Source organism: Mirounga angustirostris, unplaced genomic scaffold (genome assembly GCF_029215605.1).
Source record: "Mirounga angustirostris isolate CCGP_5_RB_7025 unplaced genomic scaffold, mMirAng1.0.hap1 SCAF_8, whole genome shotgun sequence".
Taxonomy (NCBI): domain Eukaryota; kingdom Metazoa; phylum Chordata; class Mammalia; order Carnivora; family Phocidae; genus Mirounga; species Mirounga angustirostris.
This window is the reverse complement of record NW_026991716.1, coordinates 3,071,252-3,097,215: the sequence shown is the minus strand read 5'-3', so window position 1 is coordinate 3,097,215 and position 25,964 is coordinate 3,071,252. Positions and strand designations below refer to the sequence as shown.

Below are 25,964 nucleotides of genomic sequence, written 5' to 3'. Positions count from 1 at the left end.
TATAAAAGCAGCGATGTTTCTACCTCCTTCACTGTTAGGTCTGTCTTGTCAGGCGAATAGTGTTCTTGTCTTGACGCTCCCGTTCCGAGTCTGCGATGTCTGGACGCGGCAAGCAAGGCGGCAAAGCTCGCGCCAAGGCCAAGTCCCGCTCTTCTCGCGCTGGCCTGCAGTTCCCGGTGGGCCGCGTGCACCGCCTGCTCCGCAAGGGCAACTACGCCGAGCGGGTGGGCGCCGGCGCGCCCGTCTACCTGGCGGCCGTGCTCGAGTACCTGACGGCCGAGATCCTGGAGCTGGCGGGCAACGCGGCGCGCGACAACAAGAAGACGCGCATCATCCCGCGCCACCTGCAGCTGGCCATCCGCAACGACGAGGAGCTCAACAAGCTGCTGGGCCGCGTCACCATCGCGCAGGGCGGCGTCCTGCCCAACATCCAGGCCGTGCTGCTGCCCAAGAAGACCGAGAGCCACCACAAGGCCAAGGGCAAGTGATTTGGCAAGCATCTTAGTTTCCGGAAACGATTTCAAACCCAAAGGCTCTTTTCAGAGCCCCCCACCAATTCAATGGAAGAGCTAATACTATTCTTTTAAGTTAAAGAGATAAATAGGCAAAGGTAAGTTAACTTTTTCCGAGAATAAGATATTGAGGCTTTTCAGGCTTTAAGAAGCTGAGGGTGTTCTCAACCACTGGGAAATTGCAAATTAATTTTGATCTAATAATTGCATGTATTTACTGACTTCACTAATCCATGCATACCAAGCGGTCGAGTAAGGCCCAACTTAAACGGCCTAAAAGCAGAACTCCACCGTCTCTGAGTTTTGTTTTGCAAACTTAACTCGGATGTTCTGGAAGACAAACTTAACCGAGTAACATGGTAACTTCCTTGGCCAAACCCTCTTGGACTCCTCGTCTTAGGCTGCAAGCAACCGGCCTTAACTAATCCTGTAAAGGAGTTAGGCTCTGCTCCCGTTAGTTTTCAAAGTATCACCCGAAAGAAGCATTGGAAAGGGGCCTCTGAAAAGTGGGTTTCCCTGCGTTAATATAAGGTGGCTCAGAATACTGGCTGAATTCAGATTCGAATTGCAGCTTCTTCCCGTTTACAAATTAATCTCCGGGGCTAGTTTCTAACTTTGTCATCCGTAAACTGGAGTTAGATTGATGGTGTCATCAGATTTTTGTGCCAATTAAGCCACTTAAAGCCCCTAACCTAGATTAGTGCCTGACATAAAACGAACAGGAATTAATACATTTCAAGAGGTTCACATGCCTAGATTCCTAAGGCAGCCCGGAAACAAGATAAAAGCACGGCCACAGGCCTCTCCAAAGCATTTGCTACTAAGGATCCGGTAACTTAGCTGCTCCAGCCCCAAAAGTGGCAATCTGGGACCGTACAAAAATCCCTACGATCTTACTTTCTAGGGTCGAGTCTCACCCAAGTGGTTCTTCAGGATGACTTGGTTTAGGCTTCGGAGAATGAGTGGGCCTTGGTTTGCCCACGCCTCTGCGCGCAGAGACTCGGGCGGCCCAAGCAAAAACAACCTCTTTTTCAAACGCTCCTTGAGCTCCCACTGAAGCATTTTCTGGGATCGTTCGTTTGGAGCATTCAAATGCGAACGTGTGCGGTGGGGAGAGAATCTAAACAGAGGCTGGTTATCGCGGACGCGCCTCCCACTTGCTAAATGTTGACGCTTGCGGAGTGGTCTGCAGGAGCCTCCACCCTCTCCCCGCCTTCCTGCTCCTCCACCCCCTTCCGCCTCCCCTCTTCCCCCAGCCCCGCCTCCCCTCCCTTGGACTTGCTGTCAGCAGGGACAAAAGTGGCTCCTGTCTGGGAGTTTGGTGAAGGCAAAGTGGCGGAAAAGGAAGTAAGCACCTTGATGGCCACACGTTAGAGTTTCCAGAGGGGTTGCTGAAGATTCTAATGGGCAGCGGGGCTGAGAATCTTCACTCGGGGGAGGTCCTGCCTCACAGGGTTCCAGACCGGTCCGCTCAGGGGACCGCGTTCTTTCCACCCAGAATTTCTTGTATGCTGGAGAACTTGGATCCTTAGGTCCGATTGCTTTATATGAGCCTAGTAATCGTTTTCATTAACCTTCCAAAGGTTGCTTTGGACCCCGCTCCAGCACTGACCAGGTGTGTGATCTTGGGCTTGGTGCTTAACCTCCCCCTGCTTCATTACTCCTTCACCTCCGCTCATCTCCTGATGAAATGAGTAGGCTCAGCAGTGTGGGTTCTGAAACTGGAGCACGGGCACTCAAGGGTAATGGCTAGCACTAAGCATTACTGTGTCAGACACAGTTCTACGTGCTTCCAGAAAATTCATTAAACCCAACAGTCCATCGGTAAGTGCTATCCCTTTCCTGATTTTAAAGAGGAGGAAGCAGGAACAGAGCATAACAATTTGTCTAAGTCCCAAGGTCAGGAAGCCAGTACTTTTGACTTCTGGCTGTTCTGTGAACACTGTTCCCTAAGAGATTATTGTCAGAACAAAGAAACCAGTAAAAACTCAAGACATAATGGGTAACTTTGCCCACATACCAGAACGTTACCAATTGCATCTTAAACTAAAGAATTTAAGGGAAGGAGGAGAGGTGTTCTCCCTGGAATCTACATAAAGGGAGGAAGGAAGGTGAATCTTGGCCCTGTGTTAGCACTGTAAACCCAGGGGGAAGTAAATACACTTTTGAAACAAGGGGACAAATCAGGAGATGGTTTGGTCAAGAGCTACAGGACTTGATAAACTAATTTCTCGTGGTGAATGAAGGAGTTAGAGAAGATTTGACTTTGAGTTCTCCCCTCTGGGCTCCAGTAACAAAACCTTGTATTTGGTTGCTGAATCATACTTTGTGTTAATTTTGTTTCATCTTCTGCTAGACCTCCTTAAAGTCAAAGATCCCATCTTGTTAAATTGTTAATAGTCAGCATAGACCCTGCCATACCATAAACACTTGAAAATGGGGCATTGTGTAAATGTTGAGGTGAGTCAGTGGCCATCAGGAAGCACTTTGTTCTAGAGGTTGGTTTATTACCAGAGGAGACGTTAATTAGACACCAGACTAACAGGTTGCTAATAACATCTTCTCTTTCCAGTAGAAAATCCCTTCTGAAAATCTAATTTGCACTAGCATCTTATTTGGAGAGCTTCAAAGAAATACCGAAGGTGCCAATTGACCAGCTCTTACCTAAGAGCTACTGCCAAAAGGCTCTCGAGAGCACATTCCTCACAGATGTGTCCTAGCTCCCCCTCTCCAACATGCTTCTTTTCCTTCTAGTTTGAAACATCACTGTTTATATCCAAAAGCCCTAGTTACGTCTTTGGAAAATTCTCCAGTGAGCAATAAATTCTCAGTAGCTTCAGTTGGTTTCCAGGCAGTGAGCAGGTCTCCAGCCGCCATGCCTCAAGGGTCCTGGGGAGCACCATTTCAACTGGGACAAGTTCATGAGAATGATAAACCCAGGCCTTCCAATTACTGAAGGCACCTGGACACCAGGGACAGAAGTTGACCTCAGGGATTTACTGAGGTGTGAGGCTAAGACAGAATCATTATTTGGTTATATAGGGCATTCTCAACAAAGCAGATCAGTATGACACGATATCACCAATTAGAAAATCCCTTTTTACATTTCCAAACCATCTATGCAGTTTTCCTTTCCTCTGTCCACCGTATAGTCACTTACCAGTTTTTTATGTATCATTGGAACTCTTTTTTATGAGGATGAGACATTTTATAATTAGTTCTAAAAAATTGTATGTATCTTCAAGTCAATTGCATTACCATCTAAGGGTTTGTCATTTTGATCCTAAGTTATATTATTAATGTAAATATTCCTGTTAAATATAATGCGTGTGTACTATTAGAAGATGTTAGGGATTTAACTGAGGATTCGCCATGCATACTGAACTTGAAAATAAAGTGAAGTTGCAGGCATGGGATTGGTGTGGTCATTAAAAATAGACTTCACTGGACTGCATTACATTGCAGCTATTTGCTTGAGTTGTACTCTGGGCAGGGTGAAGGACCAGCATCCCTTAGGGCTTAGGACTAATGCACATCACTAGAGTTGGGGCTCCTTGTGAAAGAAGCAAGTGTGCTAAGCTTCAGACTCTTTGCCATATGTTGTTTGTCTGCCAGTTGGAGCTTCAACCTTGAGCACGTTTCTCATCGTCAGGGACACCAGGCAGTGGCAGGTGAGCAAGTCCGTGTCCTCCTACCTTTAGTGATAGCCACAGCTGGAAGGACTTGGCTTGACCTGACACCACGACAAATTGTCCTTGCATTAAAGATTGATCTCAATAAGGCCGGACAATCACGTGTTCTAAATTTTAGAAAATTGGAGCTTGGTACTAGTTCTTATTCCTGATGATTTCATCAATAGTGCAGTTTCAAAGTCTAGCTAGTAAACTTCCAAGTTTACATCTGCAGCCCTGACCTCTCCCCTGACGTGCAAATGTGTGTGTATACACATTTCTCCTTAACACCTTCACTTGGAACTCTCTTCTCAACCAGAATATGTCTAAGATACAGGAATTGACACTGTGCACCCTAAGCCTCTTATTTCCTCCTGTCCTTCCAACTCAGGAAGTGACACGGCCATAAATCCATTTGCTCCAGCCAAAATTTTAGGAGTGAGCCTTGCTCCCTTCCCTTCATCTCTACACATCCAAACTATCTGTAGATCATGTCACCTACACCCCAACGTGTGTCTTGATGTATTCTCCACACTTCTCTACCATGACCTGAAAGGGCCCCCCATGACCACCCCTGGTTTCTGCCCACCTCCCGGATTTCATCTTCCATTTCTCTGTTCCAGCCACACTGGTCTCTTTCCTCCTGCCAAGCTCTTTGCTGCTTCAGGACGCTTCCATTGGCACTCTTTTTCTCTGAAAATACCTATTCTCCGACGTGTCTTCTGGCAAGCTCCTTCTCCCCCTTCAGGCCTCAGCTCTTCTTCAGACAGCCCCTCTGAAATAGACCTACCCAGACAGACTACAGGTCTGAATACAAAACACAAACATTAGATTAAATTTCCGGAAACACTTTAACCTCAGTTGTGTGTGTGTGTGTTTTGAGGGGGAAGTGTTGTTATCAAGCAAGGCAGGAAACACAAAACCATATAAGAAAAGACATAAACCACATAAGCCAAAAGGAGATTTAAGACACAATATAATAGACAAAAATGACTAAACAGGATATTTTGTATCTTGTATTGAATTCAAATGGCCAATGCTTATGAGGGGGATACAAAACGTTAACCTTTCTAGTAGTGAAGTCAGTTTTGTATACCACAGTAACAATGCGATACCAAAACCAGTAATACACGGGGCTAGTAAGGGTGAGGAAGATTTGCCACTGCCTATAATCTTTTGAAAAATTCTCTGGCAATATCTATTTAAGTGTATTATTAGACACTTGGCCTTTTATACAACAAATTAGTACTAGATAAATAAAGAAGTAAACCAAACAGGAAAAAAAAATTAGACAGTTGGAAAAAGAGGGTGTCTGCCATCTAGAAACAAAAGCCCCACGATGTAAGGTTATATGAGGAGAAATGGTTAACCTTCATAAATTTCTGAGTGTAAAGCGTTAAAATGAGCATGTATTAAGTTTGTAACTTAAAGTATAAAAAGTAAAATAAAAAAGTAACCTCTCTCTGCTCATTTCCCATCTCAGATCACTTTCTGTCAATCGCCCTATTTAGATCCTTTAAAATACAGCCCAAGATTTTATTGATTGGATCCCTTGCTGTGTGCCTCTCCCCGTTACATCCTCTCCTCCATGAGGTAGGGACCTGGTCTGTCTACTCGCTGTGACTTCCCAGCATCCAGCAGAGGTGGCCACTCAACTCTGCCACATGAACAGGGAATGGATATTGTAGCCCAGAAAGCCCTCTCTGAGCCGAACACATGGTTATCTGAATTTCCGTGGAAAGATGTCTGCCCACTAACCATTGTCCATACCTCTCCTGCCCGCCTTCCGCAGTTACCAGGCATGCAGTGAAATGGGGAAGTATGCCCACTTGCCTTTGCACTTTACCTTTTCCCAGCTCTGTGGATTCATCTCTCCAGGCTTGATGTCTCATGATAACCCTCAGGAAGCCCTTAATTCTTTTAAGGGCCTGCTTTCCGCTGGCTGATACCATACATAAAAGAATCCTCTTTAATATGCTACCAGGTCTGTGGTTACTAAATGTTTGCTTAGAATCAAGGAAAGAAAAGAATCCCACAGCTGGTGTGTGTGACAAAATCAGTGCTTTTTCATCCACTTACAATGTCTGCTCTGCACAGAAGGCCTCGCTGGTTTTTACATTCTAATGCCAGGATTATCCAGTTAACACGCTCACCTCCAGGGTGTTTGTTGAAGAATTCTACCCTCCTTGTCTCTATAACCTAGCACTTCACCTCCTCCCCCCATAATAGATCTTCAGTAAATGCTCAGAACGAATGTGTTGACAACAAAACTTATATCTGCACAGAAATGGAATAATCACTAAGCTGCAGGGACTTGAGCACTGATTCCTGGGTTATATACCCTGCTAGCCACCACTTGTCTTCAATTCCAGTGGCTCAGTTTAGAGGGAGATGCATGACTGGTTCTAAAGCTGCTCTGTCCAATACAGTAGCCACCAGCCACAGGTCACATTTTAAATTTAAATAAAATAATCAAGTGAAAAATTCAGGCCTCAGTTGCACGAAGTACATTTCAAGTTGCCAATAGCTACTGTATTGGGTGATAAAGATACAGAACACCTCCGTCACCCCAGAAAGTTCTCTCGGGAGCACTGAGTTAGGTACTCCCTGTCCTTCGGGGCTAATGTGTTCAAGAGCACTTAATCAACTTCCTCCAGGTGGCACCTGATGATATAGGGTGGCCAGATAAAATATAGGATTCCTGGGCGCCTGGGTGGCTCAGTCAGTTGAGTGTCCGACTCTTGGTTTTGGCTCAGGTGGTGATCTCAGGGTCTGCGCTCAGTGCAGATTCTCTGCCTCGCCCTCGCCCTCTGCCCCGCCCCCACTCACTCGCTCTCTAAAATAAATAAACTCTTTTTAAAAAATAAAATAATAAAATAAAATATCGGATGATCGGTTAAATTTGAATGTCAGATAAGCAACAAATAATTGTTTTCGACTACCTATGCTCCAAAATATTGCATGAAACATACTATACTAAATGGAAAATGGTGATTTATCTGAAATTCAGATTTAACTAAGCGTCTCGCATTTTTATTTGCCAAATCTGGCAACCCAACCTCAAGAGCAAAATGAGAGGATTTTCCCTGGGAGCCTGGGTCCTCTGACCCTGGGGAGTTTCTCTGTGAGGAACTGAGAAGGGCTGATACCACAAATGAGCCTGTAAGTTTTTCTGCATGTGTTGAAGATGGCTGAGAAAGAAGTTCTTAACTACATTTACTTTGGTTTCTACTCTTGCCTTAGGTTTCAAAAGCTTCTCCCTGCAAAGATGTCTGGGTCCAGAGTGTCTGTCAAACTCATCAGTTCTCAGAAATAAATGGACGGATGCCAGGATTCTGACATCACTGATTGATTCTGCACCTGCAAATGTTTGCCTTTTGAAAACTTACTCTGGGTCTATTTCTCTGTGTGCACCTGTATGCCTTGGGGATAAGGACAGTAAAGGGAGAGAAAACATTACTGAAGGAAAGCTCTCTTTAGTACAAAATATGTCTAATGTCTTGAATAAGTAATATATTCAGAGGGTTCAAACAAATCACGATAACAAGGTCTATATTGAGACTCCACTCCCCTGCTGGATTACTCCACTAGGCAATCATTCATTTTCTTATGCATCTGCCCATTGCTAGTTCATACAGATGTGAGTCAAACCCCTGCCTTCACTGGTAAAAGACGGCAGACTGTAGGCACTATTCTGCACTTGTTCTTTTCCATAACAATTATCTTGGAGAACTTTCCAGATGTGCAAGCAGGGAGCTTTCTGTACACTGTCCTGTGCGGTTGTACTGTGTCATTGCATCTTGGTTCTGGAACCCGTCCCCTGTTGGTGGGCACATAAACAATTCTAGAGTGATAAACTCTGATTTACAGCACAATTGGAAGCATCCTTCTATTCTGCTGGGATTGTGGACCATGAACAGCAACCAGTCACCCTCAGGTTGGACTCTGGTTCTTTGCCTTGGAAACGATATGGCCTTAGCCAAGTTAGTCATTTCGAGCCTCTGTAAAATGGAGGGGATACTTAGCTTAAGTCACTATGAGACTGAAAAACGATCATGTGTGTGGACTGTTTGAAGCTCAAAAGAACAACACAAATAAGATTGTCTAACTTTCAACACCATTTGTTTAGTGAGAGTTATAGATGATACATTGTAATAGCAAGAGATTCCCCAAGTCCCAGCCTGTTGCGAGGAAGTGAAGGCTGGCGCGTGGAGGCAGGAAGGCAGTTTGATCAGTTACCTGCTTACGACATCTCCCCGGTGACATGGCCATTTGCCGCCCTCCTCACAGGAGTCAGAAAACACACTCTCCCAATTTCCCCGCCTCTGTCTCCTTATTGCTTTTTTTTCTTCAATCAAGGTCAGGTTTTGTCTATATCACAAGTCTATGCAAAGTGGTTGGTGCATGTGCGCTGACGCAAATACGTCTACACACAGCGGACGTGCAGGGAGACCTTCTGGAAAGGCGTGGGAATCTGGGGCTGAGTTCCTTGGGTTCGTGTTCCCGCTGTGCCATTTACCGAGGGTCTGACTGGGGCTAAGTCACCTGCCGGCCCTGAAGGTTAGACTTTTCTTCTGTGAAATGGAACAGCGCCTCCCAGAGTTCTGAGAACGAATCAAAAGAGGAGGCACAGGGGAAAGTACCTTGTTCTGGGGCACCCGGGGTGGGGGGCACAGTCTGTTAAGCTACTAACTCTTGATTTGGGCTCAGGTCATGATCTCAGGCTTGGGGGATCGAGCCCCATGTGGGAGATTCTCCCTCTCCCCGTCCCCCGCACTTGCCTGAACACACGCTGGTGGGCACGTGTTCTCTCTTAAATAAATAAATCTTTTTTTTTTTAAAGCACATTGTTCCCGGTAAAGCCTAATATAAACATGTGCAAAACTATGTCGATAGAGATCTTCTATCTACCTATTATCTATGGATCCATCTGGCCATCTCCAAATGCGGGAAAGCAAAAGTAGGAGAGGGTACTGGGATTGCCCTCAGGGGTTTGCCGGCTTCCCCTGCAGGACCGAAGTCCCTGGGTTATGCTAAGCGGGAACTACCTGTTCTGATGGAAGCCAGCCGATGGCAGGAGGAAGCTCCTCAAGCAGAGAGTCGGGCAGACACGCGGTGGTAAGTGGTGGGGGAGGCCCGCACCCCCTCCCAGCAGGACTCTCCCACCTTCGAAGCAACAGCCCAGGTGGCCTGGGTGGGCCTTTCAAAACTCAGCTGAGCAGCCTTCCAGGAACAGAGGCACCCAAGACAGGGATGCCCCACACGCTGCCCACTCTGTTTGGGCTCAACTCGACTGCCTGGCTATGGAGAACTCACCGTGACCTGGTATCTGAGCAACCTTGGCAGAGAAAAGAAAAATGCAGCAGGCTATTAAAAAGAAGGTTTCAGGGGCGCCTGGGTGGCTCAGCCTGTTAAGCGTCCGACTCTTGGTTTCGGCTCGGGTCATGATCTCAGGGTCCTGGGATCCAGCCCCACATCAGGCTCTGTGCTCAGCATGGAGCCTGCTTCTCCCTCTCCCTCTGCTCCTCCCCCTGCTTGTGCTCGCTCTCAAATAAATAAATAAATAAATAAATAAATAAATAAATAAAATCTTAAAAAAACAAAGGGTCTTGGGTAGGTGGGCCCTGTGGGAGGACAGAGGGAGGCACACAGAGGAACCTTCCATTCCCTGTAGCTTAGTCCCTTCAGGTTGCGGAGGAAGAGTGGAGGGCCCCATCTGCTGGTCTTGTGCGCCGACACTGAAGAGCTCGGTGGTTTGTACGTGTCCACACGCCGACTTGTGTTTCTGCCCTTGACGTCTTCACTCTCTCAAGCCTCCCGTGGACAATCCGCATGCCGTTTGGAATCCTTCCTTCCCTCCTTTCTACTCTGCGGAGAGTGTATCCCTGGTAGCCTGAGGGTGGTCATAGCGGCTCTATTTACTAATGGGAATTAGTAAATGCTCCAAATCAGGGTGTTCTGTTTACTTCTGCGGAGGCAGTCGTTGAAGACCGGCACACCCCTGCCTGGAACACTCGTTGCGCCTGCCCGGGAAGGGCCGCGTGTTGGCTCTCGCTACGTTCCTACCTGGAAGGGTCCTGCCGCACCTGCCGTGCTCGCGGGCTGATTTCTGTCCCTCGCTCGAGCGATCTGTACCTACCACGTCTATTTCTGTAGTTTCTCACCAGCTGGTGGTTTCACAGCTACCTTCCAAATTCTACGAGGAAACCTAGAACACCCTCCAGACAGAGACTCGCCTGCCTCACCGCTCACTTCCCTCACGCTCTTTGCGAGTGGCCGTGGTCTGGCGGGCAGTGACGCCTGGAGCGCGGACTGTGCGCGCCCAAGCCCAGGAATGCCGTGAGCAAGGCGGTGCGAGGCCGCAGCCCGGCTGTGCAGCCGTGACCCGGGGACCTCCTCTGGGGACTGCCCAGCGCTGAACTGAGAACAACAGGTGCTTCTCTCCCTGTGGGAGGATCGGCCCACGTTCGCGAGTGCTGGGAGGCTGGCGTTCCCAGCGGACACCCACACAGAAAAGGTTTCTTCTCCCTATTCGACTCTGCTTTCTTGCTTTCTCTACGGAGGGAACAACACAGACAGTGGGCGCCCCCCTGGGCATCAGGGGCCTCCTTCCCGGGGAATGAGCGCCCCCCCGCCCCGCCCCGCCCTGAGTCCCCTGGGCGGGGGCAGGAGAACACCCCGCAGGCAGCCTTCTGCCCCCCAGTTCCAGCGACACGAGACCAATGGAAGCCCCAAATAGGAAAGCCCGGTAGAAGTCACATGACCTCTAGGGGTGTTAGTCAGTGGACAGGAGTGGAGAGCTTTCTCTAAGGGGCTGGGATCTAACTTCTTAAACATTATTTAAATCTCCTTGTGTCCATCTTCTCGAATGTTCTTCATGAAAGCTACACTCCAACAGGTGTTTCTGTAAGTTTCTATTTCTCTCCTGTAGGCCCCCTTTCTACTGCCCCCCTGCTGCCCCAAATCCCTCTTTCCTCTCCACTTAGCATCTGTGAAAAGGACCTTTTTGTTTTTGCACCGGGTGGTCTGTGTTGAAATATGCAGAGACCCCCTATCAGGGCCTCCGTGGATGCTCCAGGGGGACCCAGTCTCCACGGAGCTCGGCTTGAGCTCCGCGCGCTCAGCGCCCGCGTCGTGGGACAGCAGTGCCACGCGGTCCTCTGGCTCCATCATCAGGAGCCACGCTGCTGGGAGCTCGGAAGTGTGCCTCAGAATCAGACACAGGCTCCTGGTACCCACATTTACTGCTCTCCAAACTAGAGTTGGATGGTGAGGAATGTAGCTCCTACCTCATTTCATTAATTAGCTTATAATGATCACGATGGGCTCGAGCACTACCTTATTTTATCTTCATAAGGAGTCTATGAGGTACGTGTTATTATTATCCCACTTTGTAGGCTAGGAGCCCGAGACACAGAGACTTAGGTAACTTGCCCAGGTCACATTATTTATTTTTTTTTAAAGATTTTATTTATTTATTTGAGAGGGAGAATGAGAGAGAGAGAGCAAGAGAGTGGGGAGGGTCAGAGGGAGAAGCAGACTCCCTGCTGAGCAGGGAGCCCGATGCAGGACTCGATCCAGGGACTCCAGGATCATGACCTGAGCTGAAGGCAGTCGCTTAACCAACTGAGCCACCCAGGCGCCCTGCGTCACATCATTTTATTACACAATGATACCAGTGGTCTAGTAGCCCAAGGAGCTAAGAACTGTCTGTCTCTTCAGAGGTTTGTTTGATTTGACTTGGTCGTGACTCCAATTTCATAATGACCTCAGTAGCTTTGTCTTTAACTAAGGAACACCAGAAACAAAGCCTGGCTCATTTCTTATTTTTGGTGGTTTATGTCATTCTGAGAGAGAGAGAATTTCTGAGAGATGCATTCGATTTTAAGAAAGCAAGAAGATGTTTGGTTTTAATCAATTTGTTCTTTTTCTTTGTCCCCAACCCAAACAAGATGGCGGCAACCATAAGGGCTGGTCACTGTGATTTCTGGGACACTGTGGGATAATGGACATAAAAGCGCAGGTGTGGCCATGCATCAGGCCCTACTTTTTGCAAACTGTGTGGCAAAATATTTTTGCAAAACCTTGAGCAAGTGTCTTCCCTTTTTATCCTCAGTTGCTTTCTCTGGAAATGGAACCCGTCGTATCCCCACCTCAGAGGATGGATGTCAAGATTAAGGGGGGATAATGTGCTTGGTCCATAGTAGACACTGGAAACCATACCCTCTTCTCCCTTTATCTATGTGTTCGGTTCATCTCTGGATGTATCTATTATCTATTGCCACGTCACAAATTATCCCCAAACTTGGCAGCTTCAGGATCGAAGCTGGTCCATGCTGGGCCCTCCGGATCTTCCACATGCTGATTTTAAGAGGTGGCTGGGACTGTAGTCATCTCGAGGCCCAGTGTGGGGTCAGTCCACTTCCAAACCCATGCACATGGCTGTTGGCAGGATTCAGTTCCTGAAGGGTTATTAGGCTGGGGGCCCCAAGTCCTTGTTCGTTGTTTCTCATCTTGTGGGCCTTCCAACAAGAGAGCTTACATGGCTTTCTTCTGAGGGAGTGAACATGAGTAAGAGTGCAAGTCAGGGCCCAAGACAGAAGCCACAACCTTCTGTAACCTAATCTGAAAAGTGACACACCATCACTTCTGACACATTCTACTTGTTGGAAACAAGTCACTTGCACACACACACTCAGGGAAAAGGATAACCCAAGGGTACGAACCTTCAGAGGCAAGGATCGGTGGGGGTCATCTTAGAGGACACCTACCACAAGGAATATATCACAACCTGTTTAAAACGAGGGGAAACTGTCTTCGTGATCCCATGTCTTTAAAAATGGAAGTGTATCTCTGTGTTTTCGCACACAGGGGGCCTGGTTGGGCGCAGGCTCGGTCATATGCTCAGGCTTCAAAAATTGCAGAAATATTTGCATTTCTGCTTGTCCTCTGCTGCGGCTGAGTGTCACTGGAAACATCATTTCCCAGGCTCCTTAGCTGTCCGGTTTCCAGTAGATTTGAGCAATGGGAGACCCTGGTGGGACAAGTTGGTGGGACCAGGGCACATCTCCCCTTCTCTCTTCACTTCCTGGGGTTTCTCCAGCCTCTTGGTGCTCTGGCTCAGTCTCATCAAATGGCCCTTCTCTTGGTGGTCTCAGCTCTAGCTACACTGGGCGTTCCAGCCCCAACTCCTCCCTAGGTGATAGTTATCCCCTCTTCTTCCCTTTGTCCCTGTAGCCTTAGAGAGGTGGCACCTTCTTGCCGCTACTTATCTTTGGGTTACTCCTCACCCCTCTTTTGGTTTCTCTTTCATCAACTATTTATATACTTATCTCAGTTAAATTCCTTCTATATGAAATTCCTAGAATGGTGTTTCTCCTTTTTAACTGGACTGTACTAATACCCTGATAAGCCGTGGGACCAAACACAACTGATGAACATTGCTCGTTCTTGAACAACTAATATACAGAACAGTGTTTCCACATTGTCTAGTGCTAAATACCTGCCCTGGGCCTCATGCTGCTGGAAGTCCTGAGGGCAACTGCTTCTTGAGGAGAGAGTTTCACTACTCTGGGCTCATGTTTTCTATTTGAGAACATGGGAGGCTTTGTGACATCTGTGATCTCTTAAATCTCTGAATATTGGGGGCTCCAGAATTTCTCCATAGGGAAAGTTTAGGAACCACATTCTAATTGGAAAATGAATTGGGAGCACTTTATATGAAGCCAAAGTGTGTGTTTGGTTGGGGGGGAGGGCAGGGGAAGAAAACAAACAAAACCCCAAACCCTGAATTGTCCACATCACAGAAGGGGGTGTCCCTGGCGGAGGCCATGGGGGAGCTGACAAGGATTATGCTAAGGCTTCATAAACTAAGTATGTTGTCCTATAAACTGCTTTCTGTTTCCTACTCCACCCCCTGCTTTCTGCCCCACCCCTAAATCAAAGAAGACAGCTTAGGAATAAATTTTAAAAGTATGAAAATAACTTTTCACTGTACTAGGGATAATAATAATAATTTACAAAAGGTGACAGAGTTAGTCCTCGGAATAATTTTCCCAGAAAGAGAGACAGTACAGGTAAGCTCTTGTAGCTTAAGGCCCTGGGTTACTATAAGTTATGTAAGTTACTTATATGGTTCCTATAAGTCCAGAGAGTTCATGTAAGAGCAACTACGAGAAAAGGAAGGTTTGTGGTCAGTTAGAAAAAGAAGAGTTCAAGAATGATAACTTGTTCAATGTGTCTCTTCTACAGATGAGAACGCAGTACCCAAGTGTCCCCAAGCTGGAGATGCTGATTGATTCGGAGACCATTGCATGATAAAAAGATCCCTTATTATAACTCTATGCTCAAAAAATATCCTCTAATCTGTATTTTGGTCTCCTGACAAGAAAGTAAGCACACATCTGATATTTACTTTTAATATCAAGTGTATCTCATTATAAATTAGTTAATGGCACAGCTTATAAACTGAGCTCATGTGAATTTAGGATTGTATAATCATAGTAATAATAACATGGAAGGGTACTTACTATGTGTCAAACAGTGTGAAAGCACTTCAAAAAAATGATCTCATCTAATCCTAGCAGCACTCCTACTGGGTAGATAATAGTTGTATCAATTAGATTTTTGCCAAATTATACAATAAACAACCCCCAAATCTTAGTTAATAACAATAGTAAAGGTTATTTCAGACTCACATTGCATTTCTTTGTGGATCAGTCATGGATCTGTTCTGTGTTCTCTTCATAGAGGGACCCAGGCTGAACATGACATAAAGGGATCTTATTGCTGTTAATGATTCTGCTGAAAAGTGGGCACATGTCACTTCTCATATTGTATCAACCAAAGCAACTCATGCGGTGATGACTGATGTCGATGTGGTGGGAAAGTGTACTCTTCACATGGGGAGGTGTATTATAAATCCATGTTGATGGGCAGGGATATATAATCCTCCCAAATGTGCAGCAAAAATTTGGGAGTAATAGTACAATCTACCATACTATTCTCATCCCAATTTTAAACATGAGAAAATTGAGAAATAGAGTCTAATAAATTTCTTTTTTTTTTTTAAGATTTTATTTATTTGTTGAGAGAGAGAAAGTGAGAGAGCACAAGTGGGAGTGGTGGGGGGGAGGGGCAGAGGGAGAGGGAGAAACAGACTCCCCTCTGAGCAGGAAGCCAGTTGTGGGGCTCAATCTCAAGACCCCAGGATCATGACCTGAGCCAAAGGCAGATGCTTAACTGACTAAGCTACCCAGGTACCCGAGTCTAATAAAGTCATAAACCCAGTTAGTGATAGGCTTGGGATTTGAAATGGAGTCATCTGTCTCCAGAACTGTGATAGTAAGATTCCAAGATGGCCCTGGTAATCTCACCTTCTGGTGGGCAAACACTTGGATTGTTCCCTTCCCAAACTGGAAAGGCTGACCTATGTAACTAATATCATATTGTGACTATTAAAGTTAGGTCATAAAAGATATTGTGACTTCAGTTTTGCTCCCTGGATCACTCATTCTTGGGGAGGTCAGATGCAATGTAGACAGTCCTGGAGTAGCCCTATGGCGAGGCCAAGGAACTGAGGCCTTCTACCAATAGCCAGCACTGACTTGACAGCCAGGTGAGCCATACAAACCATCTGGGAATTGGGTCTTCCAGCCCCAGTCAAGTCTTCAGATGACTCCACTCCCAGGTAATATCTTGACTCCAATCTCATCAGATATCCCAAACCCACACTACCCAGATAAGTCACCCCCAAATTTCTGACCCATGGAAACTCTGTGAGATAATAAATGCTTATTATTATTTTAAGCCACTAAATGTTGGGATAATTTATAAGAGTCTATCTGTTTAACCATTATGCCAAACTGCCCCCATGTATGAATTAACCATTGGTGTAAATGCATAGATTTTAGATTTACAAACAGCAAATGCATATAATTCAGGGGGAGTGAAGAGGGAAAGTAAAGGGATGTTGAGGAAATAATAATTAGAAGTATCATGGATAAAGAGAGAAAGTGAAGAACAGAGTAGAGATACACAAGGAGGCCAAATGCAATCTGTTCTTGTTCATTGAACCGTCTCTTCCAAAGACACCAGCAAGATCATGGAATAAATAGATGCTGAGGAGATTGACTACGAAAATGATTATGAGTTCAATATGAAGGTTAATGAAGAGGTAGTTAATATCTCTGAAGTCATAGTTTCTCTAGGGGCTTTCTTTCCAGACAGAAGAGAGTATTTGCTGGGATCTTGCCATGATTAAGGGATCTGTGTTTTGACTCTTAAGAGTGTATATATAGACACTTAGGTTTTATATTCTTAAGCTCTTCTAGGCCAAGAAAGGACATCCCAATCCTCCATCTCATCCCCAGATCCAAACTGCTCTCCACCTGTACCTTTTGCAAGGATCCTTCCTTCATCCAGATTCTGTAAGATTCCTTTGCTGGCAACCCAAAGGGCAAATCACTAACCTCTCTCAGGCTTTCATCTTGAAACAGGATGGATTCTTGGAGTCTCGGTATGCTTCAACATCCAAATTAAGTATAGATTTATGAGATTTACACTTTCCATACTTTTTGTTTTTATTTTATCGATTTATTTAGCCTTGGGCCAATGTCGAACAATTTGACTAAGTTTAGAACTTAAAATATGTGTGTATATATAATGTAAATATATAAGATATAGAAATATATACATAATATATACATACTCTATAAGGTATAAAAATGAGTTTAAGGTCACCTCTTAAACTGCAGCCTCTAACACTGGTTTCCTTCAGTCTGCTGATTGAGACATTATTTATAAAATCAGTTTAGTTGGTTGTGATCAGCTTTGTTGAAATTGAATAAAGAGAGGAAAGAAGGGAAGGGACTAGAAGGGCAGTGTAGGGAAGGGAAGGAGAGGGGAGGACAGGGGAACGGAGGAGAGAAGGTAGCAGAGCAAATTACATCAAAAAGGCATATCTACTACTTTGTTTTGTTTTGCAGTTAGGGCAGGCATGCGGGTTTGTGAGTGTGAGCATGATCATGTAAAATGTGTTTCTTAATGCAGATTATAACCAAAAAGGGTTTTTAAAAAAACTGATCAGCTAATAAACAGATGAACATAAACTGAAACCATTACTGTTTAAGTTACAAAGTACCCCAAACTTAATTGCTTAAAACAACGACCATTTTATTATGCTCACAGATTCTTTGGATCAGGAATTTAGATAGAGCAGAATGGAGTTGGCTTGTCGCTACGCCATGATGTTTGGGATTTCAGCTGAAAAGACTTGACCACTGCCAGCTGGAATAACATGGAGACTCCTCTCATATTTCTGGTCCTTGAACTAGGATGTTTCCAATATTAGGACAGCCAACCAGGGCACCCAGACAAGGTCTCCAACACAGCTGGGCTTTCTCACGGCCTGGTGGCTGCAGAATCACCAAAATTCTCATGAGAGAGAGAGCTCAGAGATGGAAGTCCGAGGGTTCCAGAAAATAAGGCACAAGCCCTCTAAAGAGCAAGGGCATGGCCTTGCAAGTCACACAGCCTCACTTCCTCCACACTCTCTTGGTGCAAGCTGTCACAGCTCACCCAGATTCAATGGGACAAGAATTAGATTTGATGAAAGCGCAAGAGGCAAGACACACGGAAGAAGGGAGTGGAGGTCAGGAGAAATTGCTGCAATCATCTTTGGAAAATTAAATTTGCCACATCATACAACCAGGAGAATGTCCATGAGCAGTAAACTAGACAAGTGAATACATTGGGCCACATTTATAAAATGAAATAGAAAACAGTGCAAATCAACAAGCTAAAGCTCTCTGTCCCAGTATAATACAGAGGGATGGTTCTTATTGAGGGAAAAAAGCAAGACACAAAAGAGTAAGTACACTGTGATCTCGCATATATACATTTCAAAACCAGGACAAACTAAAGCATAATGTTCATGGATATATATATATATATATATATATATATATATATATATGATAAATCTTAGATAAAAAAACAAAGAAATAATTTCAGTGAAAAGTCCAGATAAAGAGCAGAAAGAGAGCACAGACTATACTACTCGGGTGTCTAGGGAAACTTGGTACACATTAAAAAATAAGTTTTATCATATTTTTAAGAGAAGCATGTTGTTTGCTAATAATAAAGTAATCCATGCTTATGGTAGAAACTTTGAAAAACATAAAAGCTTGGACACAAGAATAAAAATCATCTACATTTCCACTGTTATGGAGAATCTCTGTCACAGTCAGGTATATTTTCCGTTTCTATGAAAAGTGTTATATCATGGTGAGATGTGAAGAGAAACCATTTTTAGAAAACTTTTTATTTTGAACTAATTTTAGATTTACAAGAAAATTGCAAAACTAGTACAAAAATTCCCTTATATCCTTCAACTGGCTTCCCCTAATGGTAATCTCTTGCATAACCATTGTATAAATGACAATTCAGGAAATGCAACAAAACAAAAGCAAGCAAACAAAAGAACAGGAAATGGACATTCAGACTCTTTTCAAATTTGACAAACTTTTCCACCACTGTCCTTTTTCTGTTCCTGGATCTTATTCAGGATCCCACATTGAATTAACTGATTGTTTTTTCTCGGTATTTTCAGGTCTGTAATAGTTCTGTAGTCTGTCCTTGTCTGTCATGACCTTCACACTTTTGAGGAGCACTGATCCGTTATTTTAAAGAATGCCACTCGATTGGAATTTGTCTGATGTTTTCTTCTCAATGGAGTGAGTTTATGCATTTCTGCCAGCAAATATCACAACAATGAGGAAATGTCTTCTCAACGCAAGGAATTCACCATGTCAATATGTCCTACTATGTGTCACGTTTACTTGCTCACTTAGTGAAGGTGATGTCTGCTGAGATTAGGAAGATACTCTGAGTCTGAAAATCCCGCTGCCCCTTAAACTCTCACCAAGTGATGTGAGCATCAGCAATACGGCAGAGTTGTCCCTCTCTTCATGTATGTATTTATTTATGGGTACATATTTTTCTCGAGGTGTTAAAAAATCCAATATTATCCAATTTTATTTTGTTGAGCAAATGGCACCAGCTTTGGCCATGAGTCGCTCCTTGAGACTGGCTGGCATGTTTTTTCAACATTTCCATCTTTTTAAAAACATGTCCTATCTTCTGGTACCACGAGATGTCCCAGGCCCATCCTGTATTCTCCTTGCCCCATCCTTGGAATCAACCACTTATCCAAGGAGCCCTGGTTCTTTTTATTGGAGAATGATGTTTAGCAACCAAAGATTGTGTGCCAGGTGTGTTCATTGCTGCGAGCGTCACTATTGGTAGGCCCTCTCAGGGGACAGAGCAAGGAAATATATGTGTATATCAACCCACACACACACACACATCTATGTCTCTGTACCTATGTAACTGTAGATACACTTCTGCTTCTAATCAGGCCCACAAGGTTCATTTCAACCAAATACTTCTTTTTCCAACTATAAGAACACTACATCTCATTGTCTACAACATATTTACTTCGTTGGTCAATTCTAATAGACACATGGGTAGTTTCAGAATGGTTAAGCCATGTCCCTGAAATACTTTTATTAGATTACAACCCTTCAGGGTTATTATGTTACTCAGTTACGACAGCTTGGTTTATTTGTTAGTGCTTACATTCCATGTGGGTTCCTTCCCCAACCCTATCGCTTTTAATAGTTTCTTTTGCTGGTACGTGAAACCTTACTATAGTTGTAAGAGTCAGAGTTACACAAATAGACGTACTCAATAAAACATTCCTCCCTCCTCACCCTTGCTACTCTGTTCCCCTGTCTCCCTTCTTTCTACTCCTTTCTAAACTTCCCCCCATAGAAAACTCATCTCCTTTGTTTTTGGTTTATCCATCCTGTATATCTTCTGCATAAATAATCAGAAAATGTGTTTTTTTATGGCCCCTTCTTTCTCTTACACAGGGAAGCATACTATGGATACTCCTTTGCACTTGGCTTTTTCATTTAGTCACACATTCTGGAATTTACTCCTTATTACTTCATAGAGATCTTTCTGACTCACTTTTGTAGCTGCATATTCCTCAATTCTGCAAATCTGCCCTAGGTTACTCAACCACGCTCTTCTGTGTGGATATTAAAGTTCTTCCCAATATTTCACAGTTTCAAACAGGCAGTAACAAATAGCATAGGGTATGCAAACATACTTCTGATGGATGAATTAGATAAAAAAGAATAGTAGTTTTTAAAGGAACATATAGCTCCTTTTAAGAAAAATCCTCCAGGAATGTTCTACGCCAAAAGCTAAGAGAGAGTACCTATTAAAAGTCCACAAAGGGGAAGTCTGTCCCAACAGATAGAGTTCTACGGGTGGTCTTCACAATGCTGCCATGTCCCTGAGCACAAAACAGCTCCCCTGAAGAAGCCGGGGAGGGGGCACTCATTTGTCTTACAAAAAACACCTCTTTCCCAAACTCTATCTTCAAAGAAGCAATCATGGTAACATTAAAATAGCCAAGTCCAATTCCAATTGGAGTTCCAATTCCAAGTCAAGTTCCAATTAAGTACTTGGAACCCAGAATTGTTGAGTAAAAGGAACCAAATACAAGCCTCCCAGTCCCTTCAACTTTTGTGCAAATTATACTGCTGTTCCTCTAGCATAATTGTTATCGTGTCCAAAATGGAAGTGTTCGCCGAGTGCTCCCCACTTTCCATTACTCAGGGTTTTTCCTAGAGGCTTAAAAAAGGTCAATATCAGGACATTTCCTTTTTAGCTCATTAGAGATTAATACACTTGATAATATTTCATGAGTTCAAGAAATTGCATGAGGACGACTCCTCCCAGTCTGGCCCTATGGTCCTGCACAGAAGAAATCCATTTCACACAGGATGGCATCAACACACAGCCAAAGAGCTAAGTGGATAACTGAAACCAAATGAATTGGGCTCTGGTATTTGATATCCTATTCTAGTTCATTAAAAGAAAGGAACATTTGGTCCATGCTACTCAACTGATTTCACAACCTCTAATGATTATTCACACCTGCAGTCTGGAACGCACTTTCAGAGCACATGCTTTAAAGCCAGGCAGATGTGAGCTGGCATCTAGATGTACCTCATAGCAGACTCAGAAGCCCTTAGCCTGTGTAAGCCCATGTCCTCCTATGTAAAATAGGGACAATATCCCAAACTAGGGATTGTTGCCTTGACTAAGGCAGAAGGTGGGTAGCACAGAGTACAATAACCAGTAAATGGAAAGGGTAGTCTTTATTAAGAATGTATAAAATGGGATGAGAAGTGGAGATGCTGTGCTAGGTGATTCTGGGAGTCCACAGGTGGCCGAGACCCAGTCCACCCTATGTGGACGGAAAATCAAGAAGCCCAGGAGCCTTTGCCATCACTATCCTTTCTCCTTCTAGAGGCCACACGAGTGCCCAGTCGGGTGCCAATCCAAGGAAGTCAGGGTTGCACTGCTGCTGGCCCCATCCTCTCAACCCGAGGTCATGTCCAGCATGGGTGTTCTTGTTCCACAGGAACACACGCATGAGGGAAAACATTTTTGTCCCGTTGGTCACCTCCAGTGAGAGTGGTGGTTTCCAGGCTAGGCTGGGCATCAGAGGGAACTGAGGACTTGTTAAATATTCAGATTCTGAGACTCACTAGAGTTATTGGTTCAGAATCATCTGGAGCAAGACTTTGGAATCTGTATTTAAAATATAAGCACACATGCTCAATTTCCATCTTTGAGGAATTATGCAAGTTAAGTCATTGCGCTTAAGTGAGGGAAGTAACACAGGCTCCTCGGAGAGTCCTGCCTATTGAGCCGAGGGCATTTGAGTTCATCAAACTGGTATAGTTTAATGCCAAACAAATTATTGCCCATTTGGGGTTAGATTTTGGACCCCCGGGACATCAATCTATGCAGTCATGCATAGATTGTATACTATCTATGCAATACTATCTATGTATACTATCTATGCATATGTATACTATCTATGCTATGGGGAGTGTATACTCCCCAGGTGGTTGAAATATAGCTGGCCAAGCTGGCAGATCAATAGTATAAAGTAGAGCCTTTGCGGTGCCTGGGTGGCTCAGTTGGTTAAGCGACTGCCTTCGGCTCAGGTCATGATCCTGGAGTCCCTGGATCGAGTCCCGCATCGGGCTCCCTGCTCGGCAGGGAGTCTGCTTCTCCCTCTGACCCTCCCAACCCTCCCCCCTCTCATGTGCTCTCTCTCTCAGTCTCTCTCTCTCAAATAAATAAATACAATCTTTAAAAAAAAAAAGTAGAGCCTTTGGTGTTACTCCTATTTCATCATAGAAGAGTGTCAAATAAATGGATAAAGAAGATGTGGTATATATATATACATCATTGCCATTTGCAATGATGTGGATGGAACTGGAAGGTGTTATGCTGAGCGAAATAAGTCAATCAGAGAAAGACATGTATCATCTGACCTCACTGATATGAGGAATTCTTAATCTCAGGAAACAAACTGAGGGTTGCCGGAGTGGGGGGTGGGGTGGGAGGGATGGGGTGGCTGGGTGATAGACACTGGGGAGGGTATGTGCTATGGTGAGCACTGTGAATTGTGCAAGACTGTTGAATCACAGATCTGTACCTGTGAAACAAATAATGCAATATATGTTAAGAAAAAAAAAAAAGAAGAAGATAGCAGGAGAGGAAGAATGAAGGGGGGGAAATCAGAGGGGGAGACAAACCATGAGAGATGATGGACTCTGAAAAACAAACTGAGGGTTCTAGAGGGGAGGGGGGTGGGAGGATGGGTTAGCCTGGTGATGAGTATTAAAGAGGGCACGTTCTGCATGGAGCACTGGGTGTTATGCACAAACAATGAATCATGGAACACTACATCAAAAACTAATGATGTAATGTATGGTGATTAACATAACAATAAAAAATTGTTTAAAAAGGAGAAAAAAAAAGAAGAGTGTCAAATAAATATTTGCTTTAATAGTGAGAGATCGCCAGTGGATTATATGAATCCATGACTTAATTTTACTTATAGGAAAACACATCATACCATAGGACACAAGCAAACGTGAGTTGAAAGATCACAGGATTTGGAGAGTTTAAGTCCCTCCAAGTCAGAAATAGTAAGGAATACATAGAATCAAGTCAGACATTTAAGAGAAAACTTCAATGGGTTGCATAAATTTCAGCCATTTACAAGAGGTATTGTCATTGAGAATGAGTATAATATACTGTTCTGGGATTGAGTGCCCATAAATCAGTTTCCCTAGAAACTATCAACTGGTCTGTTTTGGAACCTTATCCTCTCCCTTTTTATTTTTATATACACCAAAGGGCATATTTATTTTTCACTAGCATGCACTAATTACACTGAAATGTTTATACACTAAGGCTTTAAAAATACTGATAATTTACATCACTTTTATACCAGCATTAATTTAAATAACACTAATTTGAAACATTTAAATACTGTTGTATCAAAGATAAGTATTCTCTTTGATTTTAGTAGGAGGGTCTGTTGTGTGTGGAGAGGATGAATAAAACTAAAAATTAATGTGATTTCCAATGCTGTGTTACAACCAGCTACCCCCACAGAATAGTGTCACATCACTTAATAGCACTGGCCAAAATTGTACTTTGTTTCTCAAGTACACGGCTTGCAAGTTTTTAAAGACAATTCCATCCAGACTATTTTCCAGGAATAATTCCTTTAGTACATATCCATTCTTTAGTACATGTCCATTGCCAACATGTATTCTTTGCTGATTGGGCAACTACCTAAACAGGACCTGGCAGAGGATGTCTCCAGAGGGCAATGACTTAACTTGCATAATTCCTCAAAGATCTGCCTCTGAGATGGAAATCTGAACTTATAATTCAATCCTACATGTAACTTGTTTTCTTTTTTATGGAACACTGGGAAGCATACGGCCATAATCTTCATGACTGAAACCATCCATATTTGATGTGTGGACTAGCTATTCATCAACTATTGAGTAATAACAGGGTCTGGGTTTCTCTAATAATGGGAGTAGAGATGTTATAATTTACACTTCCCATTTCTTTCCCCTCATGATCGACGCTTGAATTTCAATTCTAACTCCTTTATTAGTTTAATCCTGAAGAACATGCCAAAAGAACTCAGCAACACTGCAAATTCTTCGAAGTGCCCCTCCACTTACAGTGATTTTATGGACTTCATCTCTGTGTCGTGTGAAAATTAATCCTTTTCCATCTGTATACCCTGACTATGTTTTGGGATTCCCTTACCGTCCCAAATATCCTGAATTCAAGGTATCTAAACTCATGCAGCAGTTGTCCAGGGAAAAGAGAGGCAACAGCCCCGCCCCCAACCCTTGGGAGCAGAAAGGAAAAGAATTATCCTAAAGAATTATTTTAAAACCCCGTTGCAGCAGACAGAAATAAAACCATGACTGCATAGACTGATGTCCCAGGGGTCCAAAATCTAACCCCAAATGGGCAATAATTTGTTTGGCATTAAACTATACCAGTTTGATGAACTCAAATGCCCTCGGCTCAATAGGCAGGACTCTCCGAGGAGCCTGTGTTACTTCCCTCACTTAAGCGCAGATTTGTAATAAAAATCTTAGTGCCAGTGGCATGGTTTTTGGACATATAAGAAGCTAACCACTTGGAGAATCCTATTTGAGAGGTCAGAAAACTCCACAGTTAAAGATCGGTTTATAATTTACGAAGAAAATAGAAAGTTTTGTTTCTCTGAGTTGAAATTTGAAGAGCACGGCGGGAAATATTGCAAGTTTTTGGCATAAAGCTTTGTGCTTTCTTCATAATTTGAGGCCAGCCTGAAGCCTGAGGCTTCAGGGATCATTTTCTGAGAAAAACCGGGCGACTCGATGTAGAGAATTTTGATATTTTTGGCATTTTTTGAGGTGTAACAAACACAACTCGGGATCCGAGAGGACACTCTGCGGCTGCCAGCGAGGCGGGCTGGACAGCGCACCAATCACGGCGCAGCTCCGCCCTATATAAACGGGAGGGCGCAGCGGCGCGGCCCGAGTCCCGGCCAGTGCCTCTGCTTCCGGCTCGAATTGCTCTCCCCGCGCCCGCCTTCAACATGTCTGAGACTGCGCCCGCCGCGCCCGCAGCTCCGGCCCCTGCCGAGAAGACGCCCGTGAAAAAGAAGGCCCGCAAGTCGGCAGGTGCCGCCAAGCGCAAGGCGTCCGGGCCCCCGGTGTCCGAGCTCATCACCAAGGCCGTCGCCGCCTCCAAGGAGCGCAGCGGCGTGTCCCTGGCCGCGCTCAAGAAGGCGCTCGCGGCCGCCGGCTACGACGTGGAGAAGAACAACAGCCGCATCAAGCTGGGCCTCAAGAGCCTGGTGAGCAAGGGCACCCTGGTGCAGACCAAGGGCACCGGCGCCTCGGGCTCCTTCAAGCTCAACAAGAAGGCGGCCTCCGGGGAGGCCAAGCCCAAAGCCAAGAAGGCGGGCGCGGCCAAGCCCAAGAGGGCCTCCGGGGCGGCCAAGAAGCCCAAGAAGGCCGCGGGGGCGAGCACCCCCAAGAAGAGCGCCAAGAAGACCCCCAAGAAGGCCAAGAAGCCTGCCGCGGCTGCAGGAGCCAAAAAGGCGAAGAGCCCGAAAAAAGCGAAAGCAGCCAAGCCCAAGAAGGCGCCCAAGAGCCCTGCGAAGGCCAAAGCGGTGAAACCTAAGGCGGCCAAGCCAAAGACCGCTAAGCCCAAGGCAGCCAAGCCAAAGAAGGCGGCAGCTAAGAAGAAATAAGTTTCTTTGGCCAACTGCTTAGAAGCTTAACACAACCCAAAGGCTCTTTTCAGAGCCACC

At 44.7% G+C, this 25,964-nt stretch overlaps 2 protein-coding genes across 5 annotated transcripts; both read left to right on the top strand.

Moving 5' to 3' along the window:
- Positions 1-38: 38 nt before the first annotated feature.
- Positions 39-22,634, top strand: LOC123842850 (histone H2A type 1-C). 4 transcript variants are annotated; one of them, XM_064598461.1, is made up of 3 exons: positions 39-610; positions 5,695-5,776; positions 7,427-9,028. In XM_064598461.1, exon 1 carries the CDS (start codon positions 96-98, stop codon positions 486-488), a length of 393 nt encoding a protein of 130 aa, XP_064454531.1. In that variant the 5' UTR covers positions 39-95; the 3' UTR covers positions 489-610; positions 5,695-5,776; positions 7,427-9,028. The 4 variants fall into 4 exon arrangements, with proteins under 4 accessions (XP_064454531.1, XP_064454533.1, XP_064454532.1 ...); XM_064598463.1 differs by lacking the exons at positions 5,695-5,776; positions 7,427-9,028 and adding an exon at positions 18,795-22,634; XM_064598462.1 differs by lacking the exon at positions 5,695-5,776 and having other exon boundaries at positions 9,027-13,907.
- Positions 22,635-25,178: 2,544 nt separating this feature from the next.
- On the top strand, positions 25,179-25,963 carry LOC123842684 (histone H1.4). The gene has a single exon (XM_045871930.3). The coding sequence runs from the start codon at positions 25,245-25,247 to the stop codon at positions 25,902-25,904; it is 660 nt and encodes a 219-aa protein (XP_045727886.2). The 5' UTR covers positions 25,179-25,244; the 3' UTR covers positions 25,905-25,963.
- The last annotated feature ends 1 nt before the right edge of the window (position 25,964 follows it).